Below are 13,212 nucleotides of genomic sequence, written 5' to 3' on the forward strand. Positions count from 1 at the left end.
CTGCCGCATTGAGATGAGATATGATCTATCACAACATGTGAACTTGCAGCTGTCCTTTGCATCTAGCCACCCGATCATAGTTCATCCCTCCCTTGCGTGTACTCTTCGCCAGCAGACGAGAACGTGGTGAACTGATGATGATCATTAGCTGGTGGGTCGTTATTTCGGAATAACTTTGGGGCGGGCCGTTTGTTGGCTGTGGATCATCGAGATGGCAGGCATAAGCTGACTCTTTTGCAGGTGGTCGGGGCGATCCACCATCCTTCTTTTGCTGTTATAATTATTATATCACGACGCGCGCCCTGTTCCTCCTCTTTTTCCTTTCTCCTTGTCCTTATCGTCCGTTGTCGTGCCCAGTGGGCAGCTGGAGGATTGTTGCTTTTATCTGCGTTGCCGTCTCTTCCCACTTCAGGCGCCCTCTCCAGGGGCTCCTGAGTTTGACAGTCCTAGGCTCACAAATATCTATCGTTCATTGCTGTCATGTCTTAACTTGGACTCAATTACCTCCAGTCATTCTTTAATATTCTAATTCATTGCGATTGTTAAATCGTGAGCCGGCCATCTTATTATTGAGACGTTGGTGGAACGTAAACACGGGCCACTCCTATTCTTGGACCAACTCGATATCCTCCATCATTTCCGACTTTTTCGCTCTTGATCTCACGCCAAATCGCGCTCATTTGGATCACTTATTGATTTTGACTTGTCGGTTATCTATCACCCTCCCTCACAATGGCGTCGCCGTCACTTTTGGACTTGGAACAGAGGAATCGGCTTCCAACTCTGTTTGAAGTCCTCAGCCGTCGCACTTTAGCTCCTGTCGATCTATTCTCTTTCTACATATACATGCGAGACCAGCAGCGCTCGGTCGATTACTTGGATTTCTGGTATGCGCATTGAATACTGCGGTCATGAATCACGGGAAAGTTCTGACCTCGAAGTGAATTAGGCTCGATGTATCACAACACATGTCGCTATGTCGCCATTATGTCCGCGAACTGCGTCGGTCTGTTTTAGTTGCGACGCCTGATCTTGAAAAAGCAGATAGTAAAGGCTCATCCGCCGCTTTGGATACCTTGGAACATCTTGGCGATATCCCGCTTACTGAAGCTGGCCCCTCTGGCTTGCGCCATGGCTTTCGTGATTACGAGGACAAGGACGCCGATCAAAGGCTGTCGGCCTTCCTTCGCTCTGATGGCCACACATCTCAGCATTCACCACAGAGTAGCATCGGATCGCAAAACGCTGCTCGCCTTCCTTCCAATGAACAACCGCCTCGTCCAAGCTCCGGGACACAGAACGAATCGAATTCCCCTGGCCATACAGTCACGCGACATGATATTCGCGCGTCTGCAGAGAAGATTCTGTACACATATTTACTACCCGGTGCTGAAAGGGAGATCGTCCTTCCGGAAGAAATGGTGTCCACGATAATCAATCTGATTGAGGATGACGGGAGAGACGATCCGGAAGTGTTTGACCCCGCCAAAGATTATGTCTTCCAAGCAATGGAACGCGACGCATACCCCGGGTTTTTGCAGGCAAAAGCCTTGGGTAATCTAGTTCCGCTGACCATTGTGATTCGCTTGGCTTTCGCTTTGGTTAGCTTTGGCGGTGGTTTCTGGGGCGCCTTCTACGTTGTCCTACGAGACAAGCCGCGGCATATTCGTTGCTGGGTAAGTCCTTCTTTCATGTTTCCTGCACACTGTTGCTAATTACGGACCAGGTGATTTTGCCTTTCATTGTGGCTGCATATTTCATAGCTTCGTACCAGTACAAGATCGATCCGGTAATGGCGTTTTTGGGGTACAGTGAATACACTTTCATGAACTGGGCTCCAATCCGCGAGCCTTATGTTCGTAAGCTTCTGAATAAACGAGCCATTGCAACCTTACTCATCGCCCTACTGGTCACTGCCGCACTGAGCATTCTGTTCATTTTTGTTCCCGGTACTATGCTCTGATCTGGTCATTTTCAGGCTATCCAGCAAACGTTCGCTCTACCAGGCCTAACCTTCCGACACCCCTTTGATTTATGAAATAATTCTGGCGACTATGGTTCTATCATGCGAGCCCAGCTGTGCTACGCGAGACTGACACCACAGTGCAGGCCTTCTTTTCGGCCCGGCCAACCAGCGGTTGCATAGGCTAGCCACTCTGCTTGTTCTCGAAACCGGACACTCTAGGATACCGTCATCCAGGTCGCGCTCTGTTGAGCCCTGCCTCACGCTTGGAACGATGCGAGCAAAATGTGGTACATGGTTCTGGCTGACGCTCCGTTATTCGGCTCAAGGCCACGTTGGCTTCATTGCTCCGTTTTGTGAATGTTTCTTTTTTGATTGCTTCTCAACCTCTTCATCTTCTTACAATACCCCATTTCTGCCTATCTTGCATGATGTTCAGTTTCAATGACTGCTGGTGAGACTTTTTGGTGTTCAGGCATTGGTCCGCTAATCTGCTATAATAATGCAACTTTAATGGCAAATAAACCTCGATCGATTGCTGATATTGCATTCGTAAGTGACCTTGACATGATGGCTCTATGCAGAACAGTAAACCATCCGGAAGAAGATACATCATGAGCTCGTAATGACCATTCGAGGTCCATTGTCACTTGTCTTGTATTTGTTCATCTCAATCGAAGGGCCCCGAGAGACAATGACTCCTACATTAGGATTTCTTTCCGAGGATGCGCTTCGCATGTCTCGCGCCAGCTCCGCCCAACGCTAATCTAGAAGATCCCGCGCTTTCATCAATATCCATACGCGAACCAGCCGCATGTAGATCGATACCGCCATCGTTGCCATTATCCCAGTACCCATCATCCTCATCATCGTGGTCATCAGCGTTGAACTCGCGCTTATTGCCGCCTCCTTGTCCAAACCGCTGCGCTCCGCCGAGCTTCTTGGAACCGGAACCGGAACCGCCTCCCGCCGCGTCCCTGGCACTCCCATCAGATGCGGAGGCCAGCGCTTTTTCAAGCAGAGCAGCCCGCGCCTGTTCTTTCGCCCTACGCTTCGCTGCATTGCTCTTGATCTTGGCGATCTCGGCCTCAATGTCGCTGATGACGTCGCCGCAGCGGCTCTCCCACTGGGTCAGAAGCGATATCATTGTCGGCAGGGATTGGGGTTTGACGTCGCGCAGGGGCGCGACGGAGGTCACGTTTACGAAGGGGGGATCGGAGGCGGGGGAGAGGCGGGCGGTGATGAGGGAGGAGTAGATGGCAGTTGTGACGAGGGATTCGAGGTCAGCGGGGGCCGAGATGGAGAGGGCGTCCATGAGGGTCTTGTATGTGAGCGGTTTGAGTGTTGCGGAGAGGGTGAGGAGCGATAGGAGGCGGAGCTTGAGGGCTTGTTCGGCGCGGAGGTTGGGGAGGTTGGGCGTTGCTGAGGGGCTGTTAGTACTATAAGCCTAATGTTTGAGCTCGACGGGCTGCGTGCTTACTCTGGTAGTCCCGCCATGTTCCCCAGGCGAAGATTTCAAGGAGGGTCAGGTAGCCTTGGAACTCTTCTGGTGTGTCTGGGGAGCGGAGGGCTTGGATTGTAGGCGTTTCCAGCAGCTCGGCGAAGACGTAGGTGTGCGGATTTGAGGTTGCATTTGTGATTAGGTTCGCAACGAATCGTGGGGAGGTAGCACTGTTTGAGTTGGCCAGGTGGATGAAGGGTTGCAAGGCCTCGATGGCCCGAGTATGTATTTGATCCATTTGGGTCTTGGTTGGCTGGTGCTTTGATGGAGGTCAGCTGCTGCAGCTCTTTCGGCGAGAAAGTCAAGCGTAACCTACACTCAAGGCGAGATTGAGATGTGAGAGACTAAGAGTCGTACACGAGAGTCAGCACATGGAGCTGTCTCTGATAGAATACAGCTGATATCGATAGCAGTGGGGGTTGTTGATGATGATGATACCTATCCAACTGTCATCCGAATTCGGGTTGTTTGTATTTGATGCAAACAAGGTCTCTCATCCTAAGATTCCCAGCTCGGATTCAAGGATGATTCTGTTAGATAATCTCCAGGTTTGTACTCTGTGTTACTCTAGGTTGATCACTGATGCTACGTACGATTCGACATTGGCACTGTGAATTGGAAAGGATCCCACTCTGTGAATCAAGCAGCTCAATTCCCTTCCCCTCAGCATCATGAAGTCTTTTGCTTCTACCTAACCGTAGAAAGTGTCTGGGACACGTGAAAGACCGAGACCATATCTCGCATGAAGCTTGTCAAAGTCAAACGAAGACGGGAGACTTTGATGACCAAAGGATGATCTGGTGTCGCCAAGTCCTGGTTCATTTAAGGCGGCTATCTGAGGAGTTAGACTGTATCATGACAAGTAGCAGCACTTTAGTTGAAACTGGACAAGATCCTAATCAGGATAGAGATTCTGAGATTGTTTCATGATGGTCAATCGTAAATTGTATTGCAATTGCACATGGCACCTTCAATAATCACCTTCTCCTTGAAGCCTTTGCAAACTTGTATCTATCCTCGATAATGGAAGTTGGCGGTTAATTATGGTAGCATGTCGACAATAGTGTACGCACATCAGCCACATCACACGGCAACGGAATCGATAAAACCAGACATAGAAATCTCGTTCAGTCTTCCTGAGCTGGAGAGCCGAATTACTGAGGCTGTTTGAGGATTCTGAGTCAGACACTAAGCGCTGATCAAAGACAAGAGACCAAGGAGCGGTGATGGTCCCCTTGCATGGTCAAGCATTGCAAAGGTGACACTGCAGCTTGATCACAGAGGGGACTGAAAAGGTCTCACAATGTCCAGCCCACAAGAGCTGTGTACTCCATACAGACTTGTCCAGAATGAATTGCAAATATGTGACATTATTGGTAAAGCAATGAAAAAGCATACTCCAAACTAGACTACTCAGTACTTTGTACAGAAGCGCCTGGTCGGTGACACTGTTATTTATCCGAGATAGTACTTGCTGGTTAGTTTAACATTAATAATAGCGCCAAACCACAACCATTGCCGCTGATTGATTATTTTTTAATTCTTCATGCATTCTGGGCCTCTAGCCAAGACTTTCCGGCTGTTTCTTCCAGCTGCCCTCAAGAAATAAATCAAGAAAGGGATGAAATGCTGGCGGACTTCCGACCACATCCGTCCCGGTCCTTCCTCCATTGACCTTTTTCTCCGCTACTTATCTTTGACGTTGTCCCCAGCTCGCTGTAGGCGCCGCACTGCGGTCTCCTGTTTTCATTAATTTGGTTTCCTTTCCATAACAAACGCCCTCATGCGGTAACGCGCTGCCGTAAAGCTTCCGTTGCGTAGCTTTTTGAAATCACTCCCCGCGCGATGGCGGCCTCCGATCTTATACGCGCCGACGATAGTGGCTCCCCCACTGGCCGATCTCCAGCGCATATGGCGACCACGACAGTCAAGGTGGATGGAATGACATGCGGGGCATGTACTTCCGCTGTTGAAGGTGCCTTCAAGGGTCTGGAAGGTGTAGGAGAGGTGTCAGTCAGCTTGATGATGGGCCGAGCGGTCGTTCATCATGATCCGACCCTAATACCTGCGGAAACAATAGCCGAAAAAATTGAAGACTGTGGTTTTGATGCTGAGATCATCTCCACCGACAGCCCGTCGACACAAGCCGATAGCCCCAGAGATGCGCAGGATCCGACGCCGCGATTTTCGACCACGACGTTGGCGGTGGAAGGGATGACATGTGGTGCCTGTACCTCCGCTGTGGAAGGAGGACTCAAGGAAGTGGAAGGCGTCAGATCGATCAACGTCTCATTGCTATCAGAACGAGCTGTGGTGGAGCATGATGCTTCCGTGATCACGCCTGAACAGCTCGCGGACATTATCGAGGATCGTGGCTTCGGCGCGACGGTGCTGGAAACCTCAACGCCGCAGGACGGCCCTCTGGGCTCGCAGGAGAATTCGGAAGCTAAATCTCGTCTCATGACCACAACCGTCTCTATAGATGGCATGACATGCGGCGCTTGCACATCCAGCGTGCAAAGTGCCTTCGATGGTGTTGATGGTTTGGTCCATTGCAACATCAGCTTACTTGCGGAGCGCGCTATCATCGTCCATGACCCTACCGTTCTCTCACCGCAACAAATCACCACAATTATCGAAGATGCGGGTTTTGATGCAGCTATCATCTCTTCAGAGGCTAGGCTGTCGACGTCTAGCTCTATGAACAATGTAAGCCTAAGTTTACACGGCTTGCGCGATGTAGTCGCGGCAAATGATCTAGAAGACTCCCTTCTCCGGAGACCGGGCGTCTGCTCGGCGTCCATCAATATGGGCACATACAAGCTTGCAGTTTCGTATGATTCCGCGCAAATTGGGATTCGTTCCATTGTCGAGGCGATTGAGGCTGCCGGCTACAATGCCTTGCTCTCTGAGTCGGATGACACCAACGCCCAACTGGAATCTCTTTCCAAAACCAAGGAGGTCCAAGAGTGGCGACGTGCGTTCTTGTACTCTGTCTCATTCGCGGTGCCCGTCTTTGTCATCAACATGTTGCTTCCCATGTATCTACCGATGCTCGACTTCGGCAAGCTCCCATTATGCGCAGGCGTGTACCTGGGGGACGTGCTATGTTTGTTCCTCACCATCCCCGTACAGTTTGGTATTGGAAACCGATTCTACGTGACCAGCTACAAATCACTCAAGCATCGCTCACCGACTATGGATGTTCTTGTCATGATGGGCACGTCTGCGGCTTTCTTCTACAGTGTCTTCATCATGCTTGTGACCATGTTCTCAATGGCTAACAAACGGCCCAGCACCGTCTTTGATACAAGCACCATGCTCATCACCTTCATTACACTCGGACGATGGCTAGAGAACCGGGCTAAAGGTCAAACGTCAGCCGCTCTCTCGCGACTCATGTCCCTGGCTCCGTCTATGACGACAATTTATGATGATCCCATTGCAGCTGAGAAGCTCGCTGAGGAATGGGCAACCGCCAAAGTTTACCCGGATGACAAGAAGCCGGCATCATCAGGCGCGGAAAGATCTGGTCCAGGTCACAGAGTGATCCCAACTGAACTCATTGAAGTAGGCGACATAGTTGTTCTTCACCCTGGTGACAAAGTTTCTGCGGACGGGGTCGTCATTCGAGGTGAAAGTTATGTGGACGAAAGCATGATCACTGGTGAAGCGCTGCCCATCCACAAAAAGAAGGGCAGTACCGTCATTGCCGGAACTGTGAATGGCACTAGTTCGATTGACTTCAAGGTCACCCGAGCCGGCAAGGACACGCAGCTCAGCCAGATTGTGAAATTGGTTCAGGACGCGCAGACAAGCCGGGCTCCTATCCAGCGGATGGCGGATATTGTTGCTGGCTACTTCGTTCCGGCTATCATCAGCCTTGGTCTCATCACGTTCTTTGGCTGGATGTTCATTAGTCACGTTCTGCCCCATCCTCCCAGTATCTTCCTTGCCGAAGGCGGTGGCGGAAAAGTCATGGTTTGCCTGAAGCTTTGCATCTCTGTCATCGTCTTTGCTTGTCCGTGTGCATTGGGCCTCAGCACGCCAACAGCCGTCATGGTTGGTACTGGCGTCGGTGCACAGCAGGGCATTCTAGTCAAGGGTGGTGCTGTGCTTGAAGGCGCGACTAAAGTCAACCATGTTGTCTTTGACAAGACTGGGACCCTGACAACGGGGAAGATGACTGTTGCAGAAGCCAGAATTGAACGTCATTGGGCCTCCAATGAAGGGCGTCATCAACTTTGGTGGTTGATCGTGGGTCTCGCCGAGATGAACAGTGAGCATCCTATCGGCAGGGCCATCTTCTCAGCAGCAAAGGCGGAATCAGGCCATTCCGAGGGCGATGGACTACCAGGCAGCTTGGGTGACTTCAATGCCCATGTTGGCAAGGGGATATCTGCGCTTATTGAGCCCGCGTTCAATGGAGAACGGACAAGGTATCGTGTTGTGATTGGCAACGCCGCTTTCTTGCAGTCTCAAGGTGTATCGATTCCTGAATCTGTTGAAGCTGAAGATCAGCTCACCGCCAGCCCGAAGACTACCGCTGGCATCACGCAGATCCATGTGGCCATCGATAACCGGTTCGCCGGAACTATCTTGCTCCGCGACACTGTGAAACTGACTGCCGTGGCTGCGATCGCTGCTTTGCATCGCATGGGGCTCAAAACTTCGCTCATCACTGGGGATACCCAGTCTGCTGCTTTGTCCATCGCTTCGGCCGTTGGTATACCCTCCGATTCCGTTCACGCCTCTGCCTCCCCGTCAGACAAACAATCCATAATCGCTTCCTTGCAAAAGTCCGGTGACCGCGTCGCCATGGTAGGCGATGGAATCAATGATTCCCCGGCCTTGGCAACTGCATCAATCGGGATTGCTCTTGCTTCGGGAACGGACGTCGCCATGGAAGCCGCCGACATCGTGCTCATGCGGCCGGATGATCTCCTGTCCGTCCCCGCCAGTCTGTCGCTCTCCCGCGCAGTCTTCAGACGCATCAAGCTCAACCTCATGTGGGCCTGCCTCTACAACGTCATCGGCCTTCCGTTCGCCATGGGTCTCTTCCTGCCCTTCGGCGGCTTCATGCTTCCCCCCATGGCCGCGGGCGCGGCAATGGCAGCATCAAGCGTCTCCGTTGTCGTTAGCAGCCTGCTCCTGAAATTCTGGAAACGTCCAAGATGGATGGACGCCGAGAAGCTGGAGAAGGAAGTCCAGCTCGGCGGCGCCAGCATCCACGCCTCCCGGAAGAACTGGTGGGCGGCTGCCCTCTCTGTTTCCGATCCCGGCAGTCGTACAGGCCCAGTGGGGTGGGCCAGGCGGACAAGCGCAAGAGTCTGGTCAACTGTCACGGGACGGAGTCCGCAAACACTAGACACCAACGATGGCTATGTCCCTCTTCAGACGGTAGAGCCTGTCGTTTAATTACCTCTGTTCCTCTTCTTGCATGTTTTTTGGTGCTTTGTCTCATGTGCATTTGTTCATGGCTAGGGTTTGGACGTCTATTGTTACGGCTTTTTAATGATTGGATAGAATATGTGGTTTTCGGGGAGAGGGTTTCAGATGTTCATTGATACCTGTCGTTGAGAGTTCCCGGCGTCTCCATCATCTTTACAACTGCATCGCTAGTTTCATGCAAAATCCAAAGGGTACGAAGCAGTAGTACTTGAAGCCATGGAATAGTCCTAAGCTATGGAATAGTCCTGCAGTCGCACATAGTCAAGTCACTTCATATCATTCATCATTGAAGGCCAATAGTCAATATATGACCTGTAGACTGTCGCTCATAGATTTCCTGATCATCATAATATAAAACAATGCAAGCCCAAGAAACACATTCGACGCAAACAGCGTCTAAACATCTTTATTCTCTGTCGCTTGGGGAGTTTGCTCAGCTTCTGCTGCTGCCGCTGGTGCGGCAGGAGCCGATTGTTCCCCCGCCTCTTTCGCATCGTCAAGCTGGATATCCCCGTCGCCGTCTGCATTTGCCCGAGATGCCGGTTCCTGGTCGCCAATTTGTTCCTGAGTAGTGGTATTAGGTTGTTCGGTCTGCGCCGACGACTGGCTCGCAAGCGCATTTGCGTCACTTGTCAAAGTCATTTCGAGTCCCTTGCCGTCCTGCAGCCCCATATCCTGTACTCCTACTATCGGCGGGCCCCGAGCGTGTGGGATCTCTTCGGACGAATCGGCTGGCGGGGGGCTAGTACCACCCATCGTCTCGTTTTCTGCTGCCGATGCTGAGGATTGGCCCTGTGTTGTCGCAAGCGAAGCGGTGTCGCCCTGAACCTGTTGTTGCACCTGCTCTGATTGTGATGTTTGCGTGACCAACGATAATGAATCACCTGAGACTAGACCTACGAAGAAAGAGTGTTAACAGGAAATAGGTATGAAGACAAGTCACTGAGGGCGTTACCTTCGCTGAGAGAAGCTCCACCGTCGTTGCCCGGGGAAGATGCGCCGGTCAGCCAAGGGATCGGAGTGAGCAAGGCTCCACCCAGGGACTCATCACTCCCCGGGGCATGATCTGGACACATGAAGCTATGCCCTCCTCCATTCAAGACGCCATTGGTCTGGCCAGCGCCAGCTTCCGTTTTAAGTGGAAATACATCAGCGGTACTTGTGACGGAAACAACTCGGTCGACGGCTCGCAGGTACGCAGGGAGGGTTCGATAGTGTGCATTGGGTCGGAGAACTAATTCTGCAAGTCTCTGTATGGTGTGCGGGGGCTTAGATGCGAAAAATGTCTTCAATGTTGACTTGATGGAATCCAGCAAGAACATAAGCGGTGCGGGGAGGGTATCGTTCGAGGAATCGACGAACGACTGTGGTTTGGAGTCTGGCACACGCTCGCTCGATGGAGGTGGAGTGGCAGTTGATGCGGGTATTGTCGACTGTGAGGGATTCTCTATCTCTGTTGGAGGGGTATTCTCTTTGTTGCTGCTCGGTGGCAGTGAGTTGGGTTCTTGCGAGTAAGCAGCGGGAGGGTAAGAAGATGGCTGCTGCTGCGCGACTGGTGATTGGGTTTCGGCGTGGAATTTGGGCATGGGAAACGCGTTGTATACATTCTATTTGTCTGTCAGCCCCCATGTAGAGTGTATCGACGGATGAATAGAGCCTGCGCACATGTTCTAGTCGCTCGAGGAGAGGCTCGATCATGCCGGGCCATTTGTCGCTGGACGGGATGTCAGTACTCGATATAGATACATTGACAGGTCGTTGCCCATACTAATCCATCGAGCCGCCATTGGCGACCGTCTCTAAGCTGTCTTCATCTATAATTGCGCCAATGTCAGCGTAAGATAGCTCTAGCAGCTCATGATGGCAGTCCCAAGCTGTGTGGTCAGGGATATCATTTGCCCATCAACGCAAAGCGCGTTGATGGGCAGATGATCACTTTAAGAGACACAATCTAAATAGCTTACCCAGTGACATTGTGACCCCACGCTTCCTTCTCGTCACTCAGTTGTTGAGGTACGTCCCCAGACGCAAGTTGCTTGCTCTAGGTTAATTAATGCAACTGATTGCTATACGCGTGGGGAGCGGCTCTCCCGGCAGTCGAAGCTGGTGATTGGCTGCAGTAATCGCTTATCGGTGCGTCACGTGATGGTTATCGGGCCAATTTTTCGATGGAGTCACGAATTTCCCCACGGCGGGCAGGAGGGGCCTTGTTTCACTCTCCCCAGACGTTGCAAGCCTTGTGGTCGGGTGAATGACCTTTGAGACAGATCAATTCTAATATCCTAGCTTCCATCGTCGGTCCTGTCAAAATGTGGAACTCTCCAAAGGTGGGAGTCCTCGGTGGAGGTCAATTGGGGCGAATGCTCGTTGAGTCGGCGAACCGACTCAACATCCAGGTCAATGTTCTGGACGCCGATAACTCCCCTGCGAAACAAATCAGTGCCCACGATGGCCATGTAACTGGCTCATTCAAGGAGCGTGAAGCTGTGCGGCAATTGGCGAAGACCTGCGACGTTGTGACGGCCGAGATCGAGCATGTTGATACCTACGCTCTTGAAGAGATCGCCTCGGAGGTCAAGGTTGAGCCCAGCTGGCAAGCGATCCGAACAATCCAGAACAAATTCAACCAGAAGGAACACCTGCGGAAATATGGCATACCAATGGCGGAGCACCGGGAGTTGCTCGAGAACACACCGGCGGAACTCGCCAAGGTCGGCGAGCAGCTTGGCTATCCCTTGATGCTTAAGTCGAAGACTATGGCCTATGACGGACGTGGTTAGTGAACAAGAACAGGACAAGAAAAGGCTGTATAGAACGTTCTTTTGTGGCTGACAATGGGCGCCAGGAAACTTCCGTGTCAATTCCAAGGACGATATCCCTGAGGCCCTTGAAGCGCTCAAGGACCGGCCGTTGTACGCTGAGAAATGGGCCTACTTCAAGATGGTTGGTCTTTCTATTCACTCTATAAGTGACTTCTACCTAATACCGACTCATAGGAATTGGCCGTAATGGTTGTGAAAACCAAGGACGAGGTCCTCTCATACCCCACAGTCGAGACAGTACAAGAAGATTCGATATGCAAGCTCGTCTACGCACCTGCCCGCAACGTCTCCGACACCATCAATCAGAAAGCTCAGGAGCTAGCCCGCAAGGCTGTCGCAGCCTTTGACGGCAAGGGTGTCTTCGGTGTGGAGATGTTCCTCCTCGAAGACAACAGCATCATGCTGTGCGAGATTGCCAGCCGCATCCACAACTCGGGCCACTACACGATTGAAGGATGCGCCCTGTCCCAGTTCGACGCCCACCTCCGTGCCATCCTCGACCTCCCCATTCCCGTACAGAGCCTCGAAATCCGCCAACCGTCCATCATGCTCAACATCATTGGCGGCGCCGCCCCGGACACCCACCTCAAAGCCGCCGAGGCCGCCCTCTCCATCCCCAACGCCAGCATCCACCTCTACAGCAAGGGCGCCGCCAAACCCGGCCGCAAGATGGGCCACATCACCGTCACCGCGCCCACGATGCACGAAGCCGAGAAATACATCCAGCCCCTCATCGACGTCGTCGACGAGATCCGCTCCCAGCGCAGCGACATCAAGACACAGCCCGCCAAGTCCGGCCCGTCGAAGCCCGCCCCCACCGTCGCCGTGATGATGGGCTCCGACAGCGACCTCAAGACCCTCGTTCCGGGCCTCAAGCTCCTCCGTGACTACTTCGGCATCGAGCCCGCCGTCGACATCACCTCCGCCCACCGCACCCCAACATTCATGGCCGAGTACTCGGCCAGCGCGGCCGCGCGCGGCATCAAGGTCATCATCGCCGCTGCGGGCGGCGCCGCCCATCTCCCCGGTATGGCTGCGGCTCACACCGTCCTGCCCGTCATCGGTGTACCGGTCAAGGGCAGCTCGCTGGACGGCGTGGACAGCTTGTATAGCATCGTCCAGATGCCTAGAGGTATGTCATCTTCTTTCATTCCCCCCCCCTTTTTTTTTTTTTTTTTTTTCCGTGAACGGTTCACTAATTTTTCATCACTACAGGTGTCCCCGTCGCGACGGTAGGAATCAACAACAGTATCAACGCTGCCCTCCTGGCGGCTCGTATCCTTGGCGCATTCGACCCTGCGATCCAGCGTAAGGTGGAGGCGTATGCCGAGCAGGCTAGATACGAGAACATGGAGCAGAAGGGGACCAAGATGCAGGAACTCGGATGGGAAAAGTACTTTGAACAGATGTAACAGAATATACTAGCTTACTTGGATTATTGATGAGAATGGCTGAATGACTTTACCGACTTACGG

The 13,212-nt window shown here is 52.5% G+C and overlaps 5 protein-coding genes across 5 annotated transcripts; 3 read left to right on the plus strand and 2 right to left on the minus strand.

Annotated features, from left to right (window-relative positions):
- Positions 1-732: 732 nt before the first annotated feature.
- rgsB (putative RGS domain protein (Rax1)) lies at positions 733-1,963 on the plus strand (the record flags this gene model as incomplete). The annotated part of the gene is made up of 3 exons (XM_026762885.1): positions 733-887; positions 950-1,676; positions 1,727-1,963. The coding sequence occupies 3 exons, from the start codon at positions 733-735 to the stop codon at positions 1,961-1,963; spliced, it is 1,119 nt and encodes a 372-aa protein (XP_026619041.1).
- Positions 1,964-2,669: 706 nt separating this feature from the next.
- CDV56_109285 (uncharacterized protein) lies at positions 2,670-3,702 on the minus strand (the record flags this gene model as incomplete). Its single annotated transcript, XM_026762904.1, has 2 exons — positions 2,670-3,385; positions 3,444-3,702. 2 exons carry the CDS (start codon positions 3,700-3,702, stop codon positions 2,670-2,672), a joined length of 975 nt encoding a protein of 324 aa, XP_026619042.1.
- Positions 3,703-5,309: 1,607 nt separating this feature from the next.
- On the plus strand, positions 5,310-8,882 carry ctpA (Cu(2+)-transporting P-type ATPase CCC2; the record flags this gene model as incomplete). The annotated part of the gene is made up of 1 exon (XM_026762928.1): positions 5,310-8,882. One exon carries the CDS (start codon positions 5,310-5,312, stop codon positions 8,880-8,882), a length of 3,573 nt encoding a protein of 1,190 aa, XP_026619043.1.
- A 429-nt stretch (positions 8,883-9,311) lies between these two features.
- Positions 9,312-10,889, minus strand: CDV56_109341 (uncharacterized protein; the record flags this gene model as incomplete). Its single annotated transcript, XM_026762960.1, has 5 exons — positions 9,312-9,811; positions 9,871-10,522; positions 10,581-10,629; positions 10,684-10,789; positions 10,880-10,889. The coding sequence occupies 5 exons, from the start codon at positions 10,887-10,889 to the stop codon at positions 9,312-9,314; spliced, it is 1,317 nt and encodes a 438-aa protein (XP_026619044.1).
- A 335-nt stretch (positions 10,890-11,224) lies between these two features.
- On the plus strand, positions 11,225-13,149 carry CDV56_109352 (phosphoribosylaminoimidazole carboxylase ADE2; the record flags this gene model as incomplete). Its single annotated transcript, XM_026762971.1, has 4 exons — positions 11,225-11,690; positions 11,761-11,858; positions 11,912-12,869; positions 12,953-13,149. 4 exons carry the CDS (start codon positions 11,225-11,227, stop codon positions 13,147-13,149), a joined length of 1,719 nt encoding a protein of 572 aa, XP_026619045.1.
- Between the last annotated feature and the right edge of the window lie 63 nt (positions 13,150-13,212).

Source organism: Aspergillus thermomutatus (assembly GCF_002237265.1).
Source record: "Aspergillus thermomutatus strain HMR AF 39 chromosome Unknown NODE_1, whole genome shotgun sequence".
Classification (NCBI taxonomy): domain Eukaryota; kingdom Fungi; phylum Ascomycota; class Eurotiomycetes; order Eurotiales; family Aspergillaceae; genus Aspergillus; species Aspergillus thermomutatus.